This window comes from Panthera leo, chromosome A1 (assembly GCF_018350215.1).
Source record: "Panthera leo isolate Ple1 chromosome A1, P.leo_Ple1_pat1.1, whole genome shotgun sequence".
Classification (NCBI taxonomy): domain Eukaryota; kingdom Metazoa; phylum Chordata; class Mammalia; order Carnivora; family Felidae; genus Panthera; species Panthera leo.
This window is the reverse complement of record NC_056679.1, coordinates 177547396-177572585: the sequence shown is the minus strand read 5'-3', so window position 1 is coordinate 177572585 and position 25190 is coordinate 177547396. Positions and strand designations below refer to the sequence as shown.

Below are 25190 nucleotides of genomic sequence, written 5' to 3'. Positions count from 1 at the left end.
ATAGAAGGAATGGGACTCCGGTTTGGAAAGGAGGAGGTTGGAGGTAGTGGGCAGGGAGAGATGCTCAAATTCTACTTAATCAACCAGGTCCTGGGATGGGATATTCACTCACTCCGTAAACACTGATGATCTGCCTTGCCTGAACCAATTGAGTCAACATTTCTGGGGGTGAAGCCCAAGCACGGGTTTTTGTTTTTGTGTTTGTTTTTAAAAAACCTTGGCAGGCAATAAGCAGGACCTTGGAGGTAGTCGGGAGCAGAGGTGAGGGTCAAGCCCAGGTGCAGCCTGCCATTTAACTTCATATCTGCTATGTCTGAGTTCATGGGGGGGACTTATGACTGTCACTGGCACCATGGCTCCCCCCAAGGAGCTCCTAAGGTCTCGGGTGCTGGGAATTTCGGCTCTCATAAGTAACCCCAAACCTGTACAAGCACATGTGCTAGCTCCTTGCACATCCGAGACCTTGCTTCATGCTGATGGTGGCTGTGTGGGCCCTGGGGAGGTGAGGTGCCTTGATAGTTGGTGCCCGCTCTTCCATACCCTTTCTCCTCACGGACCTCTCCAGAACTGGACAGAGGGGAAATGAGCTGCAGTGGCAAATGCAGGTTAAAAGCCGGCTCTGCCTCTTACAAGCCCCATGACCTTGGGCAAGCCCTTTTACCCTTTTCTTCTTGCAGAGAGAGAGTCTACCTCAGCAAGTCGAGAGGATTAAATGAAATAATGCATGTGGAAATGTCTGGCCTATAATTGACAATCGATAAATGCTGAAGGAATGAGTGAATGAATGAGGAGGGAGACCAAGTGGGCCTGGCCCTCTGCTCGCTGTGTCCCCTTCTCAGCACATCCCCCAGGAGGGCCTCTCACGGCTCATGACTGACTGTCTCTGGGACATTAGGGAGGGGTCTGGGACGCAAAGGCTACTTTCTTTTAGAGGATAGCCCTTTGGTGAGTCTATCCCAGAACGCTTCATTCGTTTGACCACAAATGCTCTGGGTGCCCGGACCTGTGCTGAGCCCTGCGGGCAGCTGACAAGTGGTCCTGACCTGCTCAAGCTCTTGGGCTAGTGAGGAGGCAGGCAGATATGGAATTGCTCTGTTGGGGCGGGGGAGGAGGAATGGGTGCCAAGGGAAGAAGATGGAGTACGTGAATCCACTCAAACTGAATGCTTGAATGGAGTCTTAAAGGAAGAAGAGGAAATGCCCAGGGAGATAGAAGGCAGTGAAGGAAAGCTTCCTGGAGGAAGTGGTTACTGAGTGGAACCTTGAGGACGAAAGCAGTCTTCCAGGCAGTGGCAGGCATTCTGTGATGGGGAAACAGCACGGTAGAGGCTTTGCTCAGTTTGCTGTCACTGTTCCATGGAGACTGGCCAAAGGACCTGGGCCCAGGTTGGATAGGCAGCTTCCAGAATTATCCATGGGGGGCCCAGAGACCACTCCCGTCTACCTTGCACATATGCCCCACTTCCCTCACAAGAGTTCCTCACTGCCCAGCCCCACCCCGTGCTGCCCGACACGCACTGTCTTCTGGGTCCTACATGTCTTCCGGCCCCACCCCCTGCCCGTTCCGCAGCCTCCTCGAAGGATCTCATCCTCCAGACAATGTTTTCTTACCCTGCCTGTCCCTTTCTGCAAAGTTCAGCACTTTGTCTGCAGGGCCCGAGCCTGCCCTCCACTCAAAGGTGAACGTTCCTGGAAGCTCCAGCCTGTTTTCCACTTCAAACAAAAGGCTGGAACTCGCACCTCAGTCTCCACGCACGGCCAGACCGCTGGGCTTCCAACTTGGCGGGGCATCTGTCCGTAACGAGGAGTGGGCCCGGCCTAAATTTGGAGATGTTAGTTGGAAACTCAAGTGCTGCTAATTCAGGCCTTCCAACTCTGTGCACTTCCCACTCTTCTACATGGACCAGTCCGGCCGTCTCGGGGAGGAGGTTCAAAGCCCTGCCTCCCACCGTCCTTTGTCCAGAGCCGATCCAGGGAGGGAGGCCAGAACCATCTGAACCACCTGCTTTTCAGAAATAGTTTAGCAAGTTCCTGCTGTGTATGAGGCTCATTTATAAGTGTCATTCCTCACATTTCTGTGACGCAGGGGTCGCCGTCGCAGTTTGGTAAGATGAAGAATCCGAGGTCTAGAGAGTGGAATTAACTAGCCTGAGGTCACGTGAGGAAGTGTTCAAGTCGATTCAACTTCTGACTCCTTGCCTGGCATCCCTTGTCTCCTGGGCAGTTCACACATCTGCTCGGGAGCCTTCAGTCTCAGAACCAAGGGCATAGGCTTTGGCGTTTGGCCATGTAAAAACTCGTATTTTTGGAGGTCCCCACCCCTCTTCACACCAAACACTTAAAATGCACCATATCCCATATTAAATGGAATTGAAATTTAACTATATGGCAGTGGGGTTGAGTGGCAGTGCAGTAGCTGACTTTATATCGGGTTTTGTGCACATCTGCGGGGACTCTTTCTGTTGCAAGTGACAGAACATAATCTCAACTACTTTAAAGGAAATGAGACATTATTGGCCCACATCACAGTGAGGTAATGAGCTGCAGCTGCTGCTTGGTCCAGAGCCCAAAGGATGTGACCAGAACTTGATTTCTCTCATTCTCTTCGTCTTGGCTTCACTTTCTCTGTGTTGGCTTTGTTGTCAGATGGCGTTTCTCCTCATGGTGGTAAAATGGCTGCCTTTGCTTCAGCCTCACATTTTCCTCGTGTTTAAATCAGCCTATGTGTTTGGGGATTGCTTATACAGGGGTCTTTAGGAACATTCTGATTGGATGGCTCACACCACATGCCCAGCTCTGCCCCAGTCACAGGAATGTTTTATTGGCCAGGTCTGGGTCTCGTGTACTAGCAGAGTTGAGGTGGGAGCCCTTGGCTGTAGGGTAGAGAGTGGGGAAGGGCTGGATTCCTGAATGACGAGGGAATCTATTACCTAATCGGCTGGCAGGGAAGAAGGCAGGGGCCAATATGACAAGTCCACTCCACAGATCCAGGAAGTGAAGTTGCTCAGGTCAGGCCCTCTCTACGCTATTGCACCACCCTCAGTCACCTGTCTGTACCCGGGCCACACAGCCTGCCCCTCACACCTACCCTCCCTGTCTCACCTCCTTCTTCTCTTGCCTCCTCCAGCCCGATGGCACCAGCAAGGAGTGTGTGTTCATTGAGAAGGTCCTGGAGAACAACTACACAGCCCTGATGTCCGCCAAATACTCTGGCTGGTACGTGGGCTTCACCAAGAAGGGGCGGCCACGGAAGGGTCCCAAGACCCGGGAGAACCAGCAGGACGTGCACTTCATGAAGCGCTACCCCAAGGGACAGGCAGAGCTGCAGAAGCCCTTCAAGTACACCACGGTGACCAAGAGGTCCCGGCGGATCCGCCCCACGCACCCAGGCTAGGCTGGCCCCACCGCAGCCCCCAGGCTGCCCCCAGGCCCACACTCACACTCACAGAGAACTGCATCAGAGGAATATTTTTACATGAAAAATTAGGAAGAAGCTCTATTTTTGTACATTGTGTTTAAAAGAAGACAAAAACTGAACCAAAACTCTTGGGGGGAGGGGGAGCGATAAGGATTTTATTGTTGACTTGAAACCCCCTGTCTATGACAAAAGACTCACGAGAAGGGACTGTTGTCAACGCACAGGTGCTTGTCTCTCTCTAGGAACCGACAACTCTAAACTTGTCCCCAGAGGAGGATTTGAATGAGGAAAACGACACTCTGAGAAACCAAAGTCCTTTTTCCCAAAGGTTCTGAAAGCAAAGAACAAAAAAAAAAACAAAAACAAAAACAAAACAAAACAAAAAAAAAAAAAAAAAAAGAAAAAAAGAGAAAAACAAAGAGAAAGTAGTACCCACCCCCAAACTCCCTTTCTTCTCCAATCCCCCGTCCCTGTCCCAATCTCCAACAAAAATCGCTCTCTGGTTTGCAGTCATTTATTTATTGTCCGCTGCAAGCTGTCCCGAGACACCGCGCAGGGAAGGCGTGCCCCTCGGGAATTCTCGGCGCCTCGACCTCCGACCTCCGACGACAGACGGCCTCGTCCAATCAAGTGACCCTGCATTGCTCGCAGTTCTGGAGGATGCTGCTATCGACCTTCCGTGACTCACGTGACCTAGTACACCAATGATAAGGGAATATTTTAAAACCAGCTATATTATATATATTATATATATATAAGCTATTTATTTCACCTCTCTGTATATTGCAGTTTCATGAACCAAGTATTACTGCCTCAACAATTAAAAACAATCGACAAATTATTTAAAAAACCATGAGGTGAGTGGTGGCAGGCGGGGCAAGGGGAGGCGTGCAGAGCTCAGGCAGGGTGGCCTGTTTGTGTTTCATTCTTCTTGGTCTTTGCGCTGAGAGCTGAGGCCTCACTCATTCATTCATTCACTGATTCACTCCCCGCCCCCGCGCCCCCACCCCACCAACTCCCCTCTGCTTCCATCCCACCGTGCTCCCATGCACTGTTCTAGGCCCTGGGAATGCAGCCTTAGACAAAGAGATCTTTACTTCTGGAAATCCTTGCCTTCAGAGAGATTACATTCCAAGGAGTCACCAGTCATAGGGTCACATACATTTGCTCGGCACCTCCTGTGTTATTCTGTGTACTGGGCATGTATCAAAGAACATACCAGAAAAATTCCAGCCTGCAGGGAACGTCACGTATTCACCGATTCATTGCTTCATTCATTCATTTATTGATGGAACCACTTATTCAACCTATATTTATTAAGGCCTTACCAAGTGCCAGGGACTGTTTTAGGTACTGGGGATTCACCAAAGACTGAAACAGACGAAAAATCATGGAGCTTGCAGTCTAGGGGTTATTGCTGGAGTCATTTGTGCAGCCGGTATCTGGGATTCTGCCAGAAATAGGCTGAGGAGGGAGCGGGGCCCTGTTCTGCATCTGGTGGCAGTGGGGTCAGAGGGCCCAGGTCCACTCTGAAGACCTTAGATTCTCATGTGCTGGAATGTAAGGAGTCTGTCTGCCTCTAAAACTTTCTTCTAGGTCTTCTTCCCCAGGGCCTGGCCAGGATGTAGGCAAGAGGCCGGGTTGGTCTTGGGGTAGGAAGCAGATTGGGCAGGAGGTTGACTGAAGAGGAAGATGCCTTCTGTGGGGTCCTGCTGCTGTCACCTGCCTCCCTTGAAACCTCCTCCTGCCAAAACTGTCCAGAAGTCCCCAGTGAGGCCCTACAGAGAGGAAGGAAAGAGGGGGGTGGGAGCATCTTGGTAAAGGACTCCTGGCTGGATCGGGGCTTGGCTTCTGAACTGTGTGCTCCCTCTGCAACATACCTCAGAGCTTGGGTCAAGCACAACTCCCGGTTCTGTCCTTCCTCCCTGCATTATCAGGGTCCCTCCCCATCCTTGGGCCCTGTCCCGTGTGTCACAGCACATTTCCTTAGGATTTTGTGAAGCCCTTTCAGGTGCACCATCTCATTGTAACCTCAGGACAACCTGCGAGGAAGATACTATCATTATACCCATTTTTCAGAAACATTTAGCAGCTTCCCCAAGGTCACAGAATAAGAAAGTGCTGGGGCTGGTGTCCAAATCCTACACTCTCCAGGATTGCAGTAGCTGCCACCTGGTGAATGCCTACTGTGTTTCAGATGCCCTGCTGGGTATTTTACATACCCTGCCTGGGCATCCACCATCCATCCCGGTGTGGGACATGGGTACTCTTGACTGAGGTCCAGAGAGACCATAAATGTGTCCAAGGACTCAGTGAGTGGGTGACTGAGCCTGAGACACCTGGTGATAATAACCGTGATGGTAGTTGTCATTTACTGAGCACCTACTATGTGTCAGTTCCTTTCACACTCTGTTATTTAGTTTAAACAATAACCCTATGAGATGGGTGTGCACTGTCTTTTGCACCGGAAGTTCCAGATAAGTGAAATGACCTGCCCAAAGCGATTCAAGGTAGAAAATCGTGGAGTCAGCATTCAATCGATCATTTATTTATTCATCCAAGAAATGTGTTTAGTTTACTCTGTGCCAGATGCTGTTCCAGGGGCTAGAGATAGAGCCCCTGCCCTCATGGAGCTTACATTCCATTGGGGAAGATCGACAATAAACCAAATAGATAAAAATATGTCAGATAGAGGTAAATCACAAAATAGGGAACAATAAAATGGGGTGAGGGGATAGAGGGGGATGGGGATGCTATTTTAGATAGAGTGCTCAAGAAGGCCTCTGGAGTGGGGGATACAGGCAGACACTGAAGGGAAGAGCATTCTGGGCAGAGGAAACAGAGAATGCTAAGGCCTGGAGGCCTGTCATGAAATAAGGAGGGGCCAGGGGGGTAAGGCATAGTGAATGGGGGAGAAGACAGCGTATTGGAGAGGGCCAGACCACGACTTGGCTTTTTTTTTTTTTTTTAAGGTTATTTGAGAGAGAGAGTGTGTGAGAGAGCATGAGCGGAGGTGGGCAGAGAGAGAGGAGAGAGAGGATCCCAAGCAGGCTCTGAGCTGTCAACGCAGAGCCTGAGGCGGGCCTTGAACCCACAAACCGTGAGATCGTGACCTGAGCCCAAATCAAGACTGTGCCTGTCATTAACATATTTCACATTGCTCAGGCTCTGAGCACTCGGGAGCTCCCTGACGCGGGCTTTTATCCAGAGTGAGATGGGGGACCACATGTGGCATACCTTACACTGTGAAGGGACTGCTCTGGCTACTCTGTGAAGGAGGGTGGCAGTTCCCAGGCTGGGCTTGCCTGATGCCCTAACCTGGGCTCTCACCGCTACCCTGGGTCACCTTCTGCTGCTGGTTCTGCCCACCCCCTTACAGGCCGCAGGCGTCTCCCCCACCCAACACCCTACCTTTGCTCCACCTCCCGGAACAATGGGGCCAGTGGTTCTTTTCTTTTCCTGCCCCTCCAGCGGGGAAGGTGTGGGCCCAGCCTCACTTTCCTCTAGACGGAGCTTTCTGGATATATCCGGAGCAAATGCGACATATGTTAACGACAGGCACAGTGGACTGGTGGGAAGATTTCCCAACACGGATGAGGTCGGAGGATGTTCACTTGATGGAGGAGCCGAGTGTTTCCACGGTCCCGCTGAGTAGGGAGCCTTTTCAGAGCACCTATTATGTACCAAGCACAATCTTACTGCATCTACCCAACAGTCTTTGAGGTGGGCATTTTTAGCCTTATTTTATAGAGCAGGGTCAGAGAAGTGGAGTCACTTGCCTGAAGTCACACAGATAGTTCATGATGCAGCTGGGATGTGAGCCCAGGTCTGTCTGGTTCCTAGAGCTTGGAGCTCCTGGCACCTGTCCAGGGTTTCCGTCTTTGCCCGCCTCCCGCCTCCCCACTCCTGTCTCGGTGTCCATCATCTCCCAAACCACCAGAGGGAGGGGGCAGATATACACCACATTCCCAGGCCCCTGATGACAGCTCCTCTCCTACTCCCCTGGATCCTTTCCAGGATGTCAGTGTCACAGAGGGTACAGGGATCTGGGACCTATGGCCTCTGAGTTTATTTTCAGCTTGGCCCTTTGCCAGCTATGTGACCTTGAGTAGTATCCCTCATCAATCCAATTGTTTTCACCTTGCAGGGCCAATGTACTGTTCAAAAGAGACAGCAGAGCAAAGAGTTGTGGATTATTCCTGCCCAGTAAGAGCCGGGAGGCACCCATGCAGGTGTTTCACCCGCAGCCTTCTCTCTCCATTTCCCTTCAACCCCGTTGCTTTAGAGAGGAAGCAATCAAGACACAGGGAGATCGACTTGCTCCAGCGCACCCAGTGAGTCTATGACAGAGCCCATTAGATGACTAATGGATAGTGATGGTAGTGATTAATAAACACGATGGAGTATGGCAAAGGGAGATGAGTGGGGGCTCTTCTAGGGAGGTCGAGCGCCAGTTCAGCGGCCAGTCTGGTCCCTCTTAGCATCCTTCCTAAATCTGCTTCTCTGACCCAAGGAAGCAGAGGGCCGGGAGGAGAGGGCTGAGGTTTCTTGGTCCCAGACTCCACCCCTCTGTTCTTCACCCCATCGGGGTACCATGTGACCCAAGTGCCAGAAGTGAGGAAAGATGGAGCTTTGCCCTAGCACTTCACGGGGTCAGCATGCAAGCAAAGTGGGACTGGCCCCCAAAAGGGAGAGAAATGGGTTTGAGAATGAGAGTGCTCTCTCTACCTGCCCCACCTTTGGCCATTGTCTGCATTCAGTCTTCTCCGTCTATGGCCACCCATCCTCTGACCACTGGCCTAAGAGAGGAAAGTGATGTTTATTGGTCATCTGATCTAGATGGACTCATGATCCTAGCACTCTGCACCCACCCTGTTCGGGATGGTCCCCGGTGCACAGTGAGCTCTTGGTACCCTAGCTATTACTGTGACTTCATTTGACTGGTACAAGAACTTGGCAAGATAAGTGTCAGGAGGCCTATTTCGTAGATGGGGAAACTGAGGCCTATAAAAGAATGTGATTGGCCCCAGGTCCCTGGGTAAAAAGTGACAGAGGTGAGATTTGAACCCAGGTTTCCCTGGTCCCACTTTCCACTTTGCCTTCGTCCCTTCGTTGGGGGTGGAGAGGGCAAAAAAGCCCCAAAACTCGGAGCAAGGGAAATAAAGTGTCCTTCCTGTGTGGGTGGGGAGGGCATGACAACCAGGAGAGGCTGTATCTGGGGGTGTTCCTGCCAAACCAGGTGAGCCTGGGTAGGGGGAGGCTGTGAAGCCACAGGCTGAGTGCAGGAAGTTGGGGTGGAGATGCCCTCCTGGCTGCCTGCACAGCTGGAGCCTAATCAGACCGGGCTGGGATGCCCGGGGCTTGAAAGCCTCATAAACTTGGGCAGAACCCTCCCTCCCCAGGCACAGGATTGGGGCTTCCAAAGAAACAATAGTGAATTAGGTGTGAAAGATGTGACGGCTGCTCCCCAACTATGCAATTAGGTAGTGGGTCTGTTACAAACATTAGGGGGGGAGTTGGGACCAGATGTCGGTGAGGCTCACCCTCGCTGTCCTGTCCCAGAACTGCCTGGCCTCCTGGCTGAGGTTTCCAGCTCTGGCAAGCAGGAAAGGCGGCAGGTAGCCCGGGGGGTGTGGCCCCCTGCAGAGCAGGCCAGTGCTTAATCAGACATTCCTCCCCTCCTTGGGGTAGCTACTTAGACCTAATTAGCACTTGCTAGAATTTCTGCCCACCTCCTCTGCTTGCGGAAGAAGCCACTCTTTCAATGTTCCGGCCTCCCAGGCTGACCACTCTGTAGCTGCCAGGCTGTGGGTCACCCACTGGGTCAGAGGCCCAGGCTGATTTTAAAAGACTGTCACAGACTGAAGTCTCGTTTGCCTGCCCCACACAGGACTAATTGTCATCTACTGGGCACCAGCTGTGTGCGGGCATTTTACCCCCTCTTATTTCTCACCCCAATTGCCTGAGACAGCTATTTTTATCTGCTTCCTACCAATGAGGAAACGGAGGCTCAGAGAAGGGAAGTCACCTGCTCAAGGCCATCTGACTTCCCAAATTCTGCACGTGACTATTATTATGCCCCAAAGCAGCCCCCTGAGGAGTTAGTATCACCTTGGTTTACATAAGGATAGAGGATCAGAGAAATGACCTATTCAAAGTCACACGGTTACTAAGTAGTGAAGCCAGGATTTGAAGCTAGGTCTGTTGTTTTCTAGTGTCTTACCTCTCCATTCCTCCCAACCCTCTATTTCTGTCCCTGTGTTATTCTGGATTCTTTTGGTTACGAGTGACAGAAACACATGAAAACTGACTTAAGCCGATAAAAAAATGTATTGGCCTGTGTAACAGAAATGTGTACAGGCATCGGGCTTCAGGCAAAGCTGGATCCAAGCGTGTCTCTCTCTGCCTTCTTCTGGGTTGGTTTCATTCTCAGGAGGGCTTCCCTGTAGTTCCAAGCTCATATCTTACTGGCTTAATAACTTTAGAGGTAAGAAAACATATCTTTCCCAAAGACTCCAGTACAAGTCCTGGGGCTGACTCTCATTGGATCAGTTCTCTCTCCTGCATATCTTTGAATCAATCACTGCGATCAGGGGGACAGATTAGTTTAAGTGACCAGGTGTACATCCTGCACCGGCCCCTGGAGCTGGAGTGAGGGAGGCATGGGCCAGTCTACCCAACTAACTATAAGGTCTGTAAGTCAAAGAAGGGGTGGTTTCCCAAAGGAATATGGAAGTGTTCTTACCAGAAGCCAAGGGGCAAAAGCAAGACAAATATGTTGCAATGCTTCCCCACTTGGGTGTGCATCAGAGTCCCAAGAGGACTTGCTCACATACAGATTGCTGAGCCTCACCCCTGCAGGTTCTGCTTCAGTAGGTTTGGGGTAGGCCCAAGAATTTGCAAGTTCCCAGGGGATGCTGATGCTGCTGGCCTGGGATTTTTAAGGACCACTGGTTTACCCCTTTCCTTTGCCTTCATTCTCCCCACCATCACCATATGCTATGTATTCTCATTCGAGACTTCAGACTGGGGGCCCGTACACTCCAGGCTATGTGAGGGCTTTCCAAGAGGTCCATGGGTACAATCATCTTGTGGGAATCAACGTACAGATGTTCAGCTTTCCTGAGTGCTTTCCCCCGAATTGTTCTACTGGAGAGTGCTCCTGTGGTCAGCAGGCTCCCCCGCTCACCACCCTTTCTACAAAGTCCCTCCTCTACTTTAGAGTAGAATGTACATGTCGGTTAAGTGTCTGACTCTTGATCTCAGCTCAGGTCATGATCTCAGGGTTCATGACTTTGAGCCCCACATCAGGCTCTGTGCTAATGGTACGGAGCTTGGGATTCTGTCTCTCCTTCTCTCTGCCCCTCCCCTGCTTGTGCTCTCTCTCTCTCAAAATAAATAAACTAAAAAAAAAAAAGAAAATGAAAAAGAAAAAGAAAAAGAAAGAAATAAAGGAAGAAAGAAAGAAAGAAGAAAGAAAGAGAGAAAAGAAAGTGCACGTCTTACCCTGCCTGCATCTCACTGTGGGCATTGCCTGGAGTGTAGGGAAGCCCAGATCATGGAATAAAGGGATGAGAGTGTGGGGAGCTCCCTTTGGTCGTAGTGCCACGAATCTGTGGGAAGTCCTCATGCTCTCCCCTGCCTTAATACTGGTCTATTTTGTAACAGGGCAAATTGTGGATTTCGTTTTGGATCATGGTGATTTATTCTGAGTTCAGGTATATTGCACAGCAAGATGTATTGGCGATTTTTCTTTAATTACTTTGCCTCCTTTATTCCGCAATGTTGTTCTGGAATTCACTCATAACTAAGGAGTGTTGGTAATGGAAGTAACTTATTCAGGGGATACAAACTCATAGATAATTTCCATCTGTCCATCTATCTGTCTGTCCGTCTATCCATTCACCCATCCGTCCACCTATCTGCCTATTTATCTATCTATCTACTGAACCATCTTAGAATGACAACATTCGTAATTTGGAAAAAGCAGCCTGGGAAATATAAATGTAGACCAAGTGCATCCCTACTATGTTGCTGCTATTCTCAGTGATGAGAAAGAGCCTCGTGCTTCTTATCCATCCTTTCCTTGGTCCATGTCTCTGTGGAGTATTTTTGCCCAATTTCAAATAGGAATAGGTGGAATGTTCCAAACTTACTTCCTACAGGTCATATTTGAGTAAAATATCTTGTCTCAGATGGAAGTTAGTGTTTCATATATTCTTGAACACTTGTTCAGACCGGTAGGAGAAATATTTTCATTTAACTTTTGCGGAAAGATTACTGGCTACTGTAAATCCACGTTTATGTTTTCCTTGGGTGTAAATCTCTTATTTGCCGTCGCCTGTTCATTTGTTCATTCTCAGTGCGTTTTTATTAAATGTAGATGAATTTAGTTGTGCGTGGCATGGATTCTACCGAAAAGATCTAGTTTTCAAAATTACTTAAGGGGCTTATGAGTAAAAAAAATGTGGAGACCCCATTCTAGACCAATCCATGCATCTGTACGCTCTGCACCCATGCACAGACAGTGCAGTCTCAATCTGGAAACACTGGCTTGCTTGCCTATTTTCTGCAGCTGTGAGCACAGAGGTGCCACAACATAGTCCCTTGCAGGTGCCCCGAGAGATAGCCCTTGGGGAGCCCCCAGCTGAATGCTGCGAACAGGTAGACTATAACTCAGCAAGAGAAGAGCATATAGGTGGAGGCCCAGATGTCTTGGATGCACAGAGAACGAGGGGATGAACTGGGTAAGGGCAGTTCAATCTGCTCTGACAATCTGAAATGAGGTTTAACTGCAAAACAGGGAAGGGCAGCCCAGGCAGAAGGAAGAGCAGTGCAAAGGCAGAGAGGAACAAAAACCCAGCAAAGTGTGGCAGAAGCTGGGAAACGTGAGGCGGCGTGGTGGGAGGTTGCAGCCGGTAGGGGAGAGAAGTAAGAGGGTCAAGGCTGTGGCTTTTGTAGGGTCCCATTTTTGAGTGGCCCTCCTGCACGGCACACGTGCATCTGTGTTCACGTGCACCCTGATCTGCACATGTGTGAACAGTCGGTCACACTCCCATGCTCAGCCAAGAGCACACAGCAGCACTAACATAGCGCAAGGTCATGCCTCCCTTCCTCCTTCTTTCTTGCTACGCTGAGTGCCTACTCTATATGGGGTTCCTTGGAGATAAAGCAATGAATGTGGCAGGGTCTCTGTCCCCGCAAGTATTATTGAGGGGACAGACCATTAACATTGACCACACACTGTGACAAGTGACACAACGGACAAGCATAGTGCAAAAGGGAAGTCAGAGAAGAAAAGTCATGGAAGCTGAGATCCGAAGAATGAGAACGTGTTGGCAGGAATAGATGGGGGTGGGAGGAGTAAGCATCGTAGGTGGAAGAAGGAGAAGCAGGTACAAAAACCTGGCTGGAGAGAGTATCGCTGCCAGAAAAATACAGAAAGGGGCCAAGAGAGGATTTATGATTTCAATACAGGAGTGGCAACTTGGTCGGCAAAAGCCCAGGGATGTTACTACAAGACTCGCCTTGGGTTTCTGGGTTTTTTAAATTTTATTTTGTTTTTTATGTTTTATTTACTTTCGAGAGAGAGAGAGAGAGAGAGAGAGAGAGAGAGAGAGAGAGAGACAGCGTGAGCAGGGGAGGGGCAGAGAAAGAGGGAGACACAGAATCCAAAGACAGGCTCCAGGCTCCGAGCTAGCTATCAGCACAGAGCCCCACTCAGGGCTTAAACCCATGAACCGGGGGCTGAAATCGATTGCTCAACTGACTGAGCCACCAGGCACCCTGGTTTCTGTTTTGATGAGAAGGCCAGGAGCCCAAGCTGATGGACACCGATGATTGCAGTGGGTATCCCGCCTTCTGCAAGTACCCCCAGGGGCTCTAAAGAGTCAGGTGTGGTTCTGTTCCTTCTAGATATCACCTCGTGGTTTTAGCAGCCATTGAGCATCGTGGCCTGCATCAGTGGTTCCCAAGCAGGGCACTGTCTCCCGGGACGCTTGGTAATGTGCAGAGACACGTTCGATTGTCACAACCAGGGGTCTGTTACTGGCGTCTAGTGGGTATCTAGAGCCCAGGGGTGCTGTGGCATAAACATCTCACAACATACAGGACAGGGTCCCCCTACAAAGAATTATCTGGCTCCAAATGTCTGTTGTGCTGAGGTTGAGGAAACTTGGTCTAGATTCTCTCTTTCTGGAGGGTGGCAAGATAATGATTTCCTAATTCTCTCATTTCTGCTGTTTATTAAATGGGATTCTTCGATGAACTAAGAACTTTCCTCCATCAACTGTTCAGTTACCCCAGGAGGCAATTCATTCGGAAATTCATACAGGTGCTTGATTCTTTCTCTGTATTTACCACTTTTCAGAATAATTAGTTAATTGTTATCCTCCAAAGATAACCGATGCGTTTTTTAGTACCACCATGAGAATTATCAAAAGCTTATTTAGGTGGAGCATCATATATATATATATAATGTTTATTTTATTTTTGAGAGAGAGAGCATGAGCAGAGGACGGGCAGAGAGAGAGAGGAAGACACAGAACTTGAAGCAGGCTCCAGGCTCTAAGCTGACAGCACAGAGCCTGATGTGGGGCTTGAACTCACAAACCATGAGACTGCGACCTGAGTCGAAGTCGGATGCTAAACTGACTGAGCCACCCAGGCGCCCCTGATGCATTTTTATAAATTTAATTTTAAAATTTATTTTTGAGAGAGACAGAGAAAGAGAGAGAGAGAGAGCACGTGCATGTGAGCAGGGAGGTGCAGAGAGAGAGGGAGACAGAGGACCTGAAGCTGGCTCTGTGCTGACAGCAGAGAACCCGATGCTGTGGGGCTCAAACTCAGGAACCTCAAGACCATGACCTGAGCTGAAGTCGGACACTTAACCGACTGGGCCACCCAGGTACCCTAAGTATCTGGCTCTTGGTTTCAACTCAGGTCATGATCTCGCTGTTTGTGAGTCCAAGCCCTGCGTCAGTCTCTGTGCTGATTCTCTCTCTCTCTCTGCCTCTTCCCTGTGCGTGCTCGCTCTCTCAAAATAAATAAGTAAACGTTAAAAAAACTTATTTAATGCCTTTCGATCTATAGCAGTCATTATTCTTTTTGAAGGTCAAGTTCTTCCACCTTTGGCCAGCGAGGGCTCCTTCTGGTGGCTCTTGTGTTTCTTTTGTCATTGCCCTAGCATTCTGATGGCTTCTTTGCTTCCTGGTGTGACAAGATGTCCCCAGGTCATCTTGTACCTTTCCCACACCCACCCAAGGATCAGCTATTTCTCTCAGAGCCTGGGTTCATTTTAGTGGAGAATGTCAGGGCTTCCTGAGAGTGAAACGAAATGATTCCTAGGAAGCTGTTAGCACAGTGCCTGGGACACAGTGGGTGCTCATCTTATGCTGTGGTTTCGAAGACAGATTCTCTGCCAAGTTGCTTCAACTCCCTTCCTCCCTGCAACCTCCAGTACATTCCAGCACTTGCTTTCTGTACCTCCAGACAGTCTGGGTGGGGCCTGAGTGTAATGAGGGTTCAGGTTACCCAGGGGAGGTTTGCACGTAGAGGCTTTGTTGGGCAGAGGGACCTGCCAGCCAAGAGAGCACGGCCATTAAAAGCCAGGCTAGAGGAAGAAGAGAGGAGCAATTAGCTAATCCAGGAGTCAAGGCTTTGCTTTTGTTTTCACCGTCAATTTTAATCCTGTCCTAACCTTTGACCTAAGCCTTGGGGCAATTAGTGCCCGCTAATGAAGTGGTGGTGGGTTTGAGCTTCTGCTTTCCTCCCCAGGCTGAGTCAATACCTTGTATTCCAGCACACGTAATTGAGGGAAAAGGGTTTATTTAAGCTAACAAATGATTACTTCCCACAATAGAATCTCCATCCCAGTTAGTGAATTGGCTCTTCAGGCATCCCCTGCTTTGTCTGCTGCCAAAGCCTGTATTTCATTGACTGCTTTGCCCTCTTCTCTCATTCCTCCTTGCTTCTCTCTCCCTCTTCCTATCCCTCCTCTGTGCCCTCACCAGCGAATTCAGTAAATTCGCTGTAGCTACCGTCCACCCATCCCGAGGCGTTAGGCGGGCCAGGCCCTGAGGTCCCGGTACAATTCTGACCCATCCCAGAAGGATCTCACAGCCTAGGGACAAAGACAGACATATAAACAGATAAATTACGAATCGTTCTGCAGTGTGGTAAGGGCAAAGTAATTCAACAAGTCTAAATGAAGGAGCCAGATGGTGTGGAGTGGTCTTTGTGCAGAAGAGTCTAGAGAGGGAGAAGAAACTGGAAACATTTGAACCGTTCAGACTTAAGGCTTCCATGGACCAAAGAGGGTTTTTATCCAAGTGGCCTGAAAGGTGGTTATTGAGAAGAATGTGGCAGACTTCTCACTATAGAATGCCGATTTGGGAACCCCCGTTCCCCTGTGGGGTTATGTACCTCAGAGAAGGCTTGGGTCACCTTCACCTCAGCGGGGGCGTCTTACCTCATCGGGGCCAATCATATGAATTGCATTTCCTTTCCCAATTGATTGGCTTAGTAAGGGGCATGAGACTATAGCTTGGCCCATGAGCTATGAGGGGAAGCATGCGGGAGGTGGTGGTAGGCCTTGTTTCTAGGGAACTTTCTTAACTCTTGTAAGCATACATAATAAGGAAGTCATAGTTCTTTTTTGAGTCTGGATTTTGGTGAGGATGTGGTGGCTGGAGCTGTTGTAGCCATCTTGCAACACGAGGACAGTTAGCTGCTGCACTGAGGACGGAAGAGCAAAGTGATGGAAGAAACTTGGATCCTTGAGGCCGTCGTACAGCTGCTGACATCAGCCACGTGGGGTCTTCCTTGACACTTCTCATTGTATGAGACAACAAAATGTTCTTGTGTTTAAGGCCCTTTCAGTTGGTTGCTGGAAGCTTCCCAACTGATACAGAAGAGGAGGGAGAATTTGAAGAACGTGTCCTGAAGTGAGGGAAGAGCATTTCAGGAAAGGCATATGGACAAAGGTGCCAAGAAAATAGGAAATGTACGGAAGGCCTAGTTCTCAGAGGTGAGGTCACATAGGGTCTGGCCATGTTAGGCAGCACCCCATGTCCTCTCTCTGGGCCCCTCTTTCCTTCCATTCCCCCTGAGGGGGTTCTCCTCTTCATCCAGTCTCCTCTCCAAATGTACCTGAGAGGGAGACCCAGGTAGCAGCCATCTTAGCCTAGGTATAAGATGTGTATTGAGTATTCACTCTGTGCCAGGCCCTGAGCTGGGCGGAAGTAAACAAGATAAGATCCCTGCTGCACAGAGCTCTTGGCCCAGGTCCAGAGATACAAACATACACCTATGATCCTAAACAAGTGACTGGTGTCCGGGGAAAGAGTTTTAGTTGGGTCATGGACTGACATCACGTGTGAACATTAGTTCATAACTAACTCATAACATTCATAACTCATAACATTCATACCAGTTATGAGTTTATTTTGATGATCAATTTCTATATGTGGCAGAAACGTAAGTTTTCCCTCAGGATGTGTTTAAGAAAAGAAAAAAGAGTTAATTTAAGGAAAACTAGTTGGTAACGTTGTAAGTAGTGTGTTGATACGGTAAAACTTGTGCAGTTAGAATGAAATGATGTGTGTGTGTGTGTGTGTGTGTGTGTGTGTGTGTGTGTGAGATGTTTGTCTGTGTGGTCTTTTTTTCACCATATGAGAACAGACTTCTATTCTTTTAGGAACTACTGTTTCTGTGCTTTATGTGGTTTTTCTGGGAGGTACCATATACTTCCATGATCTTCCCTACTCCCACTGTTTTCAGTCAGGCTTTTCCCAACCATGAGAAGCCCCACTCTAGTGGCAGATGCTATGAAACGTGAGGCTTGGGGGCTGTTGGCCTGTGTCTTGCCCTACCAAGGACACTGACCTGGAGCGACAGAGGCAGGCAAAGAAAAGGGAAAATAATAGACTCAGTCGATTCTCATTACTCATGGTAGTTACATTCTAGAAATTGGCCACAAACTGAATTAGTGACCACTGAACCATTGCTCCTAAGGGAAATACAGGGCAAGGTTCCTGTGAGTCCCTGGTCATGACATTTTCATTAACTCATCAATACATAACCTTGTTTTATTTGTGTTTTGGTTTAAAGACACCTTATTTAATATACATTGTTGATCCATTAACATTACACTCATGGCCAGCAGCCAGCAGCTATATGGCCAGCAGCTATAACTCACGCCTGAGTGAAGCCCAGATAACACACGTGTTTTCTCCACCAGTCACAGCCCAGCCATCTTGCTCTTAGGATCGCTAGGCAGCCCTTCAGAGCTACAGTTGGGGACCACTTTCAATGATGAAATCACCACCAAAAAGCACTAAAATGAGAAAAATGTGGCACTAAATAAACAACCACGAAAAGGATACTTGTTCACCTTATGAGAGCTGGGATAAGAACACAGAGTGTCACCTTGTGTGACCTCAGCTGGGAATGTGTGTGTGGGATGACTCAAAATTTTCACCACTCTGCACATGGCCATGAATGACCATGAAAATGCTACAAATATTGATTTGGGGGTTGCCAATACGTTTTAGCAAGTAAGTGAATTCACAAATACAGAATCCATGAAAAATGAGACCTGGCTGGAAGATAGATGGATAGGGATAGAGAAGAGAGGTGGGAGGGGCAGAAAGGGTGTGCTTTCAGCTCTGGTGGGAGTCTGAGTCACTGTTTCTAGCCATTTCTCTGCCCTCCTTATGGTTTGAATATCGTATTTCTGTTTGATGGTGTGAGATATTTCAAAGTCCTTTCTACATCCCACCCCCTTTTGTTTTCCTCTAAGAGGATTCAGTTGGAATTCTGTTGCTTACAACCAAAGGAGTTCTGACCTAGTATATAAAACCCTTGGCACATGGTAGGTCCTCTTTGAATGTGGTTCTCTTCCTTCATGGAATGCAGGGTTGGCTAAAGTAACCAATGAATGTATGTCGCGAGAGAGGGAGTGGTGAGGAGAAGGAAGTCTTTCCAATGTGAAAAATAGGGGGCAACGTATTTCCAACTTTTCCCTTTACCCTTTGCAGCAGCAACCACTTCTTGCCATATTCCAGTACAGATGGAAAAGTCACTGAATTACAAACCTGGTTGCAAGCTATTTTTGGTGGAGTTGTGGGGTGTGTGTGTGTGTGTGTGTGTGTGTAATGTACGCATTGGGATTCTTGGCCACTGCCTCTGTTTGTATCAGCTGTCAGCAAATCAGAGGCGCCGTACGCGTTTGTCATAATTCATTACATTAATTAACCACGTTTGAGAACTGGGCGCAGGCCAGAGGGGATGCGGGGGAGGGAGGCCTCCACATTGTTGTGTCTGAACCTCCCGGGTCAGAATTTCCACGGTTTGATGGGCTGCCATCGCCTGCACATGTGTCCCCTGACACTTGGACCTTGATGAAATCATCATGTTTACATCTTTGAATATTCCCTGCAGATGATGCCCGTGGCGGGAAGCCAGAGGCAGAGAGCGTCCCAGAACTTGGCTCTGGAGGCCCATCGCTGTACCCAAAAGAGTTTGGAATTACCCTGACGTCCGATACCAAACTGGGCATCCTTCTCTAGCCCATCCCTCTCTGGCCGGTTCCCTGGGCAGGCTGCCTGGCCCAGGCCTTCTGCAGGACAAATGGTGCCGGCTGTACCTCCCCCTACTTGAGACCCAGTGGGGTGAAGCCCACTTCTCTTCATGTCCCCCATTGCAGTGAATGGTGCCATTGCCTACCCAGATGCCATCTTGAAATGTGCAGGCAACCCTTGACTCTTGCCGCATCCCAGCCTCCATGTCCTGTTGGTTCCCCATTGTTACCATTTCTGAGGTCGTTGCACTCTTCAGTGTTGCTTCACCACCGCCCAGCCTGGGCCTCTGTTGCCTCTTGCCTGGACCATTGCAACAGCCTGATCTCTGGCCTCCTCTTTAACTCTTTCTCTGTTCCATCTTTCCTGCGGGCTGGGACTACAGGGACTTTTCTAAAATGCAAAAAGAAGTATGTCACTCTCCAGTTGCTTTGCAGTTGACCTCGGGATTCTTTTTTTTTTTTTTTTTTTAATATTTTATTTATTTTTAAGACAGAGAGAGACAGAACATGAGTGGGGGGAGGGGCAGAGAGAGAGGGAGACACAGAATCCGAAGCAGGCTTCAGGCTCTGAGCTGTCAGCACAGAGCCTAATGTAGGGCTCGAACCCACGTACCGTGAGATCATGACCTGAGCTGAAGTCTGACGCTTAACCGACTGAGCCACCCAGGTGCCCCGACCTTGGGATTCTTTGCTGTGGCTTACAAGGCTCTTCCTGAGCTGGCCCTGCCAGTCATTGATTCCTGTGCATTTCTAAGCCTTATTCTCTGACCTCTCTATCAGTTCTTCCAATAAATTTCTTTTGCCTGAGTTAATTTCTGCTGTAGGCAACCAAAGACCCTGACTCTTGAATCATCAAAGTTTCTATTTATTCCATATGTGAGATTAAGGGCAATTTTTCTTTTCAACAAAAAAGTCCTATATTCTTACTGTGTACTCAGTCACCGGGCCACCAATCAGTATTTGGCCACAGTCTTTCTGCTCAGAAACTAGATCCTTAGTGATATTATTTAAGCTACTTGATGAAACCTTACCTAAAGCGAGCACCAAAAGTTTTCCAGTGTCTTGAGTCAACAGATTCTCTTTATTTTTTAATTAAATTTTCTGTGACTTTCAACTTGACACAGACATTGAATCACAAACTGTTTTGGAACAAGGACAATGCCTGCTTCATCATGACCCTAATAACCTGCTAGGGCGGACTTTTATTTGCATTATCCAGGCCTATTACCAACCTAAGGAAGATCCTCAGTTTCGTGATGAGGGTAACTACTCTCTGCACATTATTTACAATTTATAAAGCACTCTCACACCCATCATCTCATTTAAACCTCTCAACAGTCCTGAGAAGTGTGTGTAATTGGGTCATTTTATAGATGAGAAAACTGAGGTTTAGAGAGGTAACAGGCTGGTGCAAAGTTACATGGCTAGTGAGAAGGAGGGCTAGTGTTTAAATCCTGTCCTCTGATTCAGAACTTGTATATTTTCTCATATTCATGCATTTATTAATTCATTCCAGAATGGCAAAAATGATTAAATGCCTACTATGTTCAAGGATCTTGCTAGGCTTTGAGAAATATATTAGCAAACAAAACAGAATCCCCATTCTTGTTTTTTTTTTTAATTTTTTTAATGTTTATTAATTTTTGACAGAGAGAGAGACAGAGCACGAGTTGGGGAGGGGCAGACAGAGGGAGACACAGAATCCGAAGCAGGCTCCAGGCTCTGAGCTGTTGGCACAGAGACCGACGATGGGCTCGAACTCACAGACCGTGAGATCATGACCTGAGCTGAAGTCGGACGCTCAACTGACTGAGCCACCCAGGTGCCCCGACAGAATCCCCATTCTTTTTTTTTTTTTTTTTTTAATTTTTTTTTTAACATTTATTTATTTTTGAGACAGAGAGAGACAGAGCATGAACGGGGGAGGGTCAGAGAGAGGGGGAGACACAGAATCAGAAGCAGGCTCCAGGCTCTGAGCTGTCAGCACAGAGCCTGACGCGGGGCTCGAACCCACAGACTGTGAGATCATGACCTGAGCCGAAGTCAGCCACTTAACCGACTGAGCCACCCAGGTGCCCCAAGAATCCCCATTCTTAAAGAACTTACTGACTAGCAAGAGACACAGGCAGTAGAGTGATGTGCAATGGGGCATCTCGTCATTTGGAGTCTGAATAGCTGGTCTGTGAGCCACTGCGGGATGAGCCCCCACAGTTCCAGTCTTGGTGTCTCTCTGTGTAAGATTCAAATTCTAGGCTTGGGTGGAGTGGGAGGAGGCAGGTTAGAACAGATACAATAGACCGTGCGCAGGGGAGAACAGGAAATTCTGCAAGAGGAAATTAGGACTCTCTAAAGAGTGGGAAATTGGAACAACAAATGTCTGCTCTGATTCAGGACATGTGAGCCACTTACTGGATGCCGGGGTTTCCACCAAAAGTTACAGTCTCTACACTTCAGCTTTCATGAAGTGGTTTCACAGTTTTGGACATTAGATTTTTGTCTCCTCAGTCTTTTCGACTTATTTTGAAACCGTATTCTATGGATGTCACTAAACCTTTTAGGGAGAAGGCAGAAGTGGGTGAGGAAGTCCAGTGTACTTTTTCATCTTCTTCTGAAGGACTATCAATACCTAGGACATACTCTCGACCCCACCCAGAGCCGCATAATGGAGTCTGGCAGTCTTTCCCACTGAGTCCCGATAAAGACCCAGAACTCTCTCTTTTTTTCTTTTAAGTTTATTTATTTATCTAGAGAGAGAGAGAGAACACATATGGGAGAAGGGCAGAGAGAGGGAGAGAGAATCCCAAGACAGGTCTGCACTATCAGCACAGAGCCCGACTCGGGGCTTGAACTCCTGAACCGTGAGATCATGACCTGAGCTGTCATCAAGAGTTGGACGTTCAGCCGATGGAGACACCCAGGTGCCCCAAGATGCTGACCACTTATTACAGTCCTCAAGATCACTACCAGTCTCCTAGAGTTGGCACATGAGGTGCAACCTATTGGCCTGCTCTATTTTGGGGATTGTGGGGCCTTGGGAAAATTCCTTCCTTTCTTTGGGTCTCAGTTTCCCCATCTGTTAAATAATGGCCTGAGTGATCTGTAAGGTGCCTTCCAGTTCTGACAGTGTGGGGATGGTGGATCTTGAAGTCACTGGGTGGGAAAGCACTTCCTGGGTCAGAGGCTTTTAGCAGGCGCCTCCTCCCCTTCCAACTCCTCCTGGGGCCTTCAGGACCGGGGAGAGGGTGGGAATCAGATCACGTCCTGTGTCGCGGGTGAAATATTTCCCTCATAACCCATGCAGGTAACTGCTGTAGATCAACTGAGGCTCAGCGTTTTGGATTCAAGGAGCAAAATGGTAAGGGCGGCCAGCATCTATTAAATACCTTCTGTGTACGCCTGGCCTTGCCTCTAATCTTCAGCACAACCCTTCAAGTTAGTGTTTTCATTCTTATTTGTAAATAAAAGGAGGGTGCTGCCCTCAGACGGCTGTCCACACACTTACCCTCACCCAGTAGCAGAGTCAGGATTGGGACTCAGAATCCACATTGCTTCCTCAATTCCACCTGCCTCCAGCTAGAGAGGCCCTAAGGGTATGGTCTTTGGTACCAACTGGGATTTGCCAAGCCCTCGTGTCAAGCCAGGTCCCCTTCCTCTGGGGTGCCGCTCTGCCTCTGCAGCCAACGCTGCCATTGCTCTGTCCAGCTTCTCCCATCCAGCCCCTGACTCTGTCCCCTTTTCCTGTCTCTCTGAGCTCCTCCCCTGGCTTCTGTGTTCTCTGTGCCTACTGGACTGACTGGTGATGCCTCACCCAGATGCTGAGAGATGGTCGTACCCTAGAGCTTACATTCTCCCTTAACTCTGTACCAGGGCATCCTTGCCCACTGACTGGCTGGTACTGGAGTGCAGAAGCCCAGTTCCCATGCCTTGGTCTGTACAAACTCAGGGATAATGTCTGTTCCGAGTCTCACTGCGGGATCAGGCTGAGCCTAGGCCTTTGCCTCCATTTGTATCCTGGCTTGACTCCTTTCTTTCCCTGTTTTCCTCCTCCCAATCTCTTCCTGAAACCAGTTCTTTAATAAATCACTTGCCCACAGACACTTAGCTTAGAGACTGCCCTGGGCAAGCTGACCTAAGATACCTTCCTTCCCTTTACTTCCTAGGAAATTACCCAATCATGAGAACTTTGATTTATAGAATTCATCTCAAAGCACTTTTGGATAGATGATCTTGCAGCTCTGTGCACGCAGCTCTCTCTGCCTGAATGCCCTCTCACTGCCTACTTCACTGCTGAACTTGGTTCAATCCTCACTTCCTGTGGGAAGCTTCTCTGCTCAATCAGTGAGGCTCAGTTACTTTCTCCCTTGTCCTCCCCATGGTGGCAGAGGCCTGCCAGCGGAGCATCAATACTGGCTCCTCAATTCCCAGCCTCCCTTGCAGTTAAGTGGGGCAGTGTGACTGACTCTAGCCAATGGGACATGGGCAAGTGAGGTACATGATTTCTGGGGCCAGGCCATACAACGTTCCATGCGGTCGTCCACGACGCCTCTCTCTTGCTCATTGGCTGCCATCCCATAGAGGATTCCAGTAGAAGACTCCAAGGAGGCCTGGATCTCATAATGATTACATGGAGCAGAAGCATTGCACCCTGCGGTATCTTGTTAAGCCATTGAGAGGCTGGGGTTGTTTGTTAAAGCAGCTTACATTGAATGCCCTAATATGCCCTGCATCTTGTAATAAATCTATTATAACAACAATCAAGCTCCATTATTATTGGTTACTTACTGTCTCACTCAATAAGCTGGAAGATCCTTGAGAGCAGGCACAAGCTTTCTCTCTCTATGCCCAGTGCCCAGCACAAGGAAACACTCCATATTCATTCGTTCAATGAATGTGTGAAACACTGTGAGATTCAGTGTGATAGATCAGTCTTCAGGCTCTGGAGATGAAGTGGCTGGGTAGGAGTCTTTCCTTTGTTTCTTGATCACCTTTGGCAAGTTACTTACCGTCTCTGAGTTTAGCTTCCTAATCTGTAAAATGGCCATAAAACTCTTAGTAGTATCATATCTATTATTGTCCCCATTGACACTGAAGTTCAGAGAGAGTATTTGACCCAAGATCACTCAGTAAAGGGCAGAGATGACCCTTGCATTCTAATCTCCCTCTTGCTGCTATGCTTTGAGGAGTAAGTAGAGAGCTTGTCTGTCATCTTGGGCTTTTCCCCTAAAGCTCTGGGTGACAGCCAGTAGCCCCAGCAGGAGTGGTGACCTGAGAGTTTTCAACACCTTCGGGTGCTAAGTTGAGGCAAAGGCCTGAGTGATTTTCCAGGGGAGAGTCACGCAGTTGGTTAAAAGATAGCACAGAGTGGAGACATGGCCTAGAACCAGGGCCCTCACTGGGAGGGGCTGGGTTGCACCCTAGGGGCGTCCTCTGTTGCAAGGGACAGGCATCCACTTATAAACCACAGAGCTGGGAAGCCAGCTTTGCCCACTTTCCAGGCCCTCTTTTCTCCCCCTTCAACTTCTACCTCTCTTCCTCCTCCTCCTTTTGGCAATCTCTGAGCTTGAATTTCAAGACCTGTGGTCTCTGAGGACTGGATCCCAGAGGAAGGTTTTAGCTCTGCAACCCAGACAGCAGGAAGCACTGGGGTTTCCTGAGGGGTGGGGGAGATAGGGGCACTCCAGGGTTTCCCTGGGCTGCATGAGAGAGGCCCAGCTGGTGTCTGACCCCAGTCCCTTGGGAATCAAGGGCCTGGACCCCTCTGGAGAAAGAAGGCCCATGGGGAATGCCTGTAATTCCACGGGATCCTGGCCTGGTTAGTGTTTAGGGCCCACAGCAGTCCTGGGGGGATACTGATGTGCCCTGCTGGAGCCAAGGTTGGCTTGGTCTGTGGGTGACGAGCTCTGCCCCTTTCTGGCTCCTCTCTCCCTTCTGAAACACACTGTGCCACCTCTCTGCCATCTTCCTGGCCTGCTGTCTCCTCCTCCTTCACTACCCGGTACCCTCCCCTCCCCTTTCCAGAGCCCCCCTTTCTCTCTGAGGCTCTCGCAGCTGACCTGTTGACCTTCCGCAGTCTCAGGTGGGCTCTCTCTCAGAGATTTTCTGCAGGGGGCATGTCTTAATTCGAGAAGGCTTTGAAGGTAGGGGCTATGGCTGTTCACCTCTGAGCAAATGCATCAGTGAATGAATGAATGAA

The 25190-nt window shown here is 49.0% G+C and overlaps 1 protein-coding gene across 1 annotated transcript in view; it reads left to right on the top strand.

The window, feature by feature from the left end:
• The window catches only part of FGF18 (fibroblast growth factor 18), a 32349-nt gene extending 28107 nt beyond the window's left edge, over nucleotides 1-4242 (top strand). The window contains exon 5 of the mRNA XM_042907291.1: nucleotides 3127-4242. Coding sequence (XP_042763225.1) covers nucleotides 3127-3393 — 267 coding nt within the window. The 3' untranslated portion in view covers nucleotides 3394-4242. The remainder of the gene's footprint in view (nucleotides 1-3126) is intronic.
• The last annotated feature ends 20948 nt before the right edge of the window (nucleotides 4243-25190 follow it).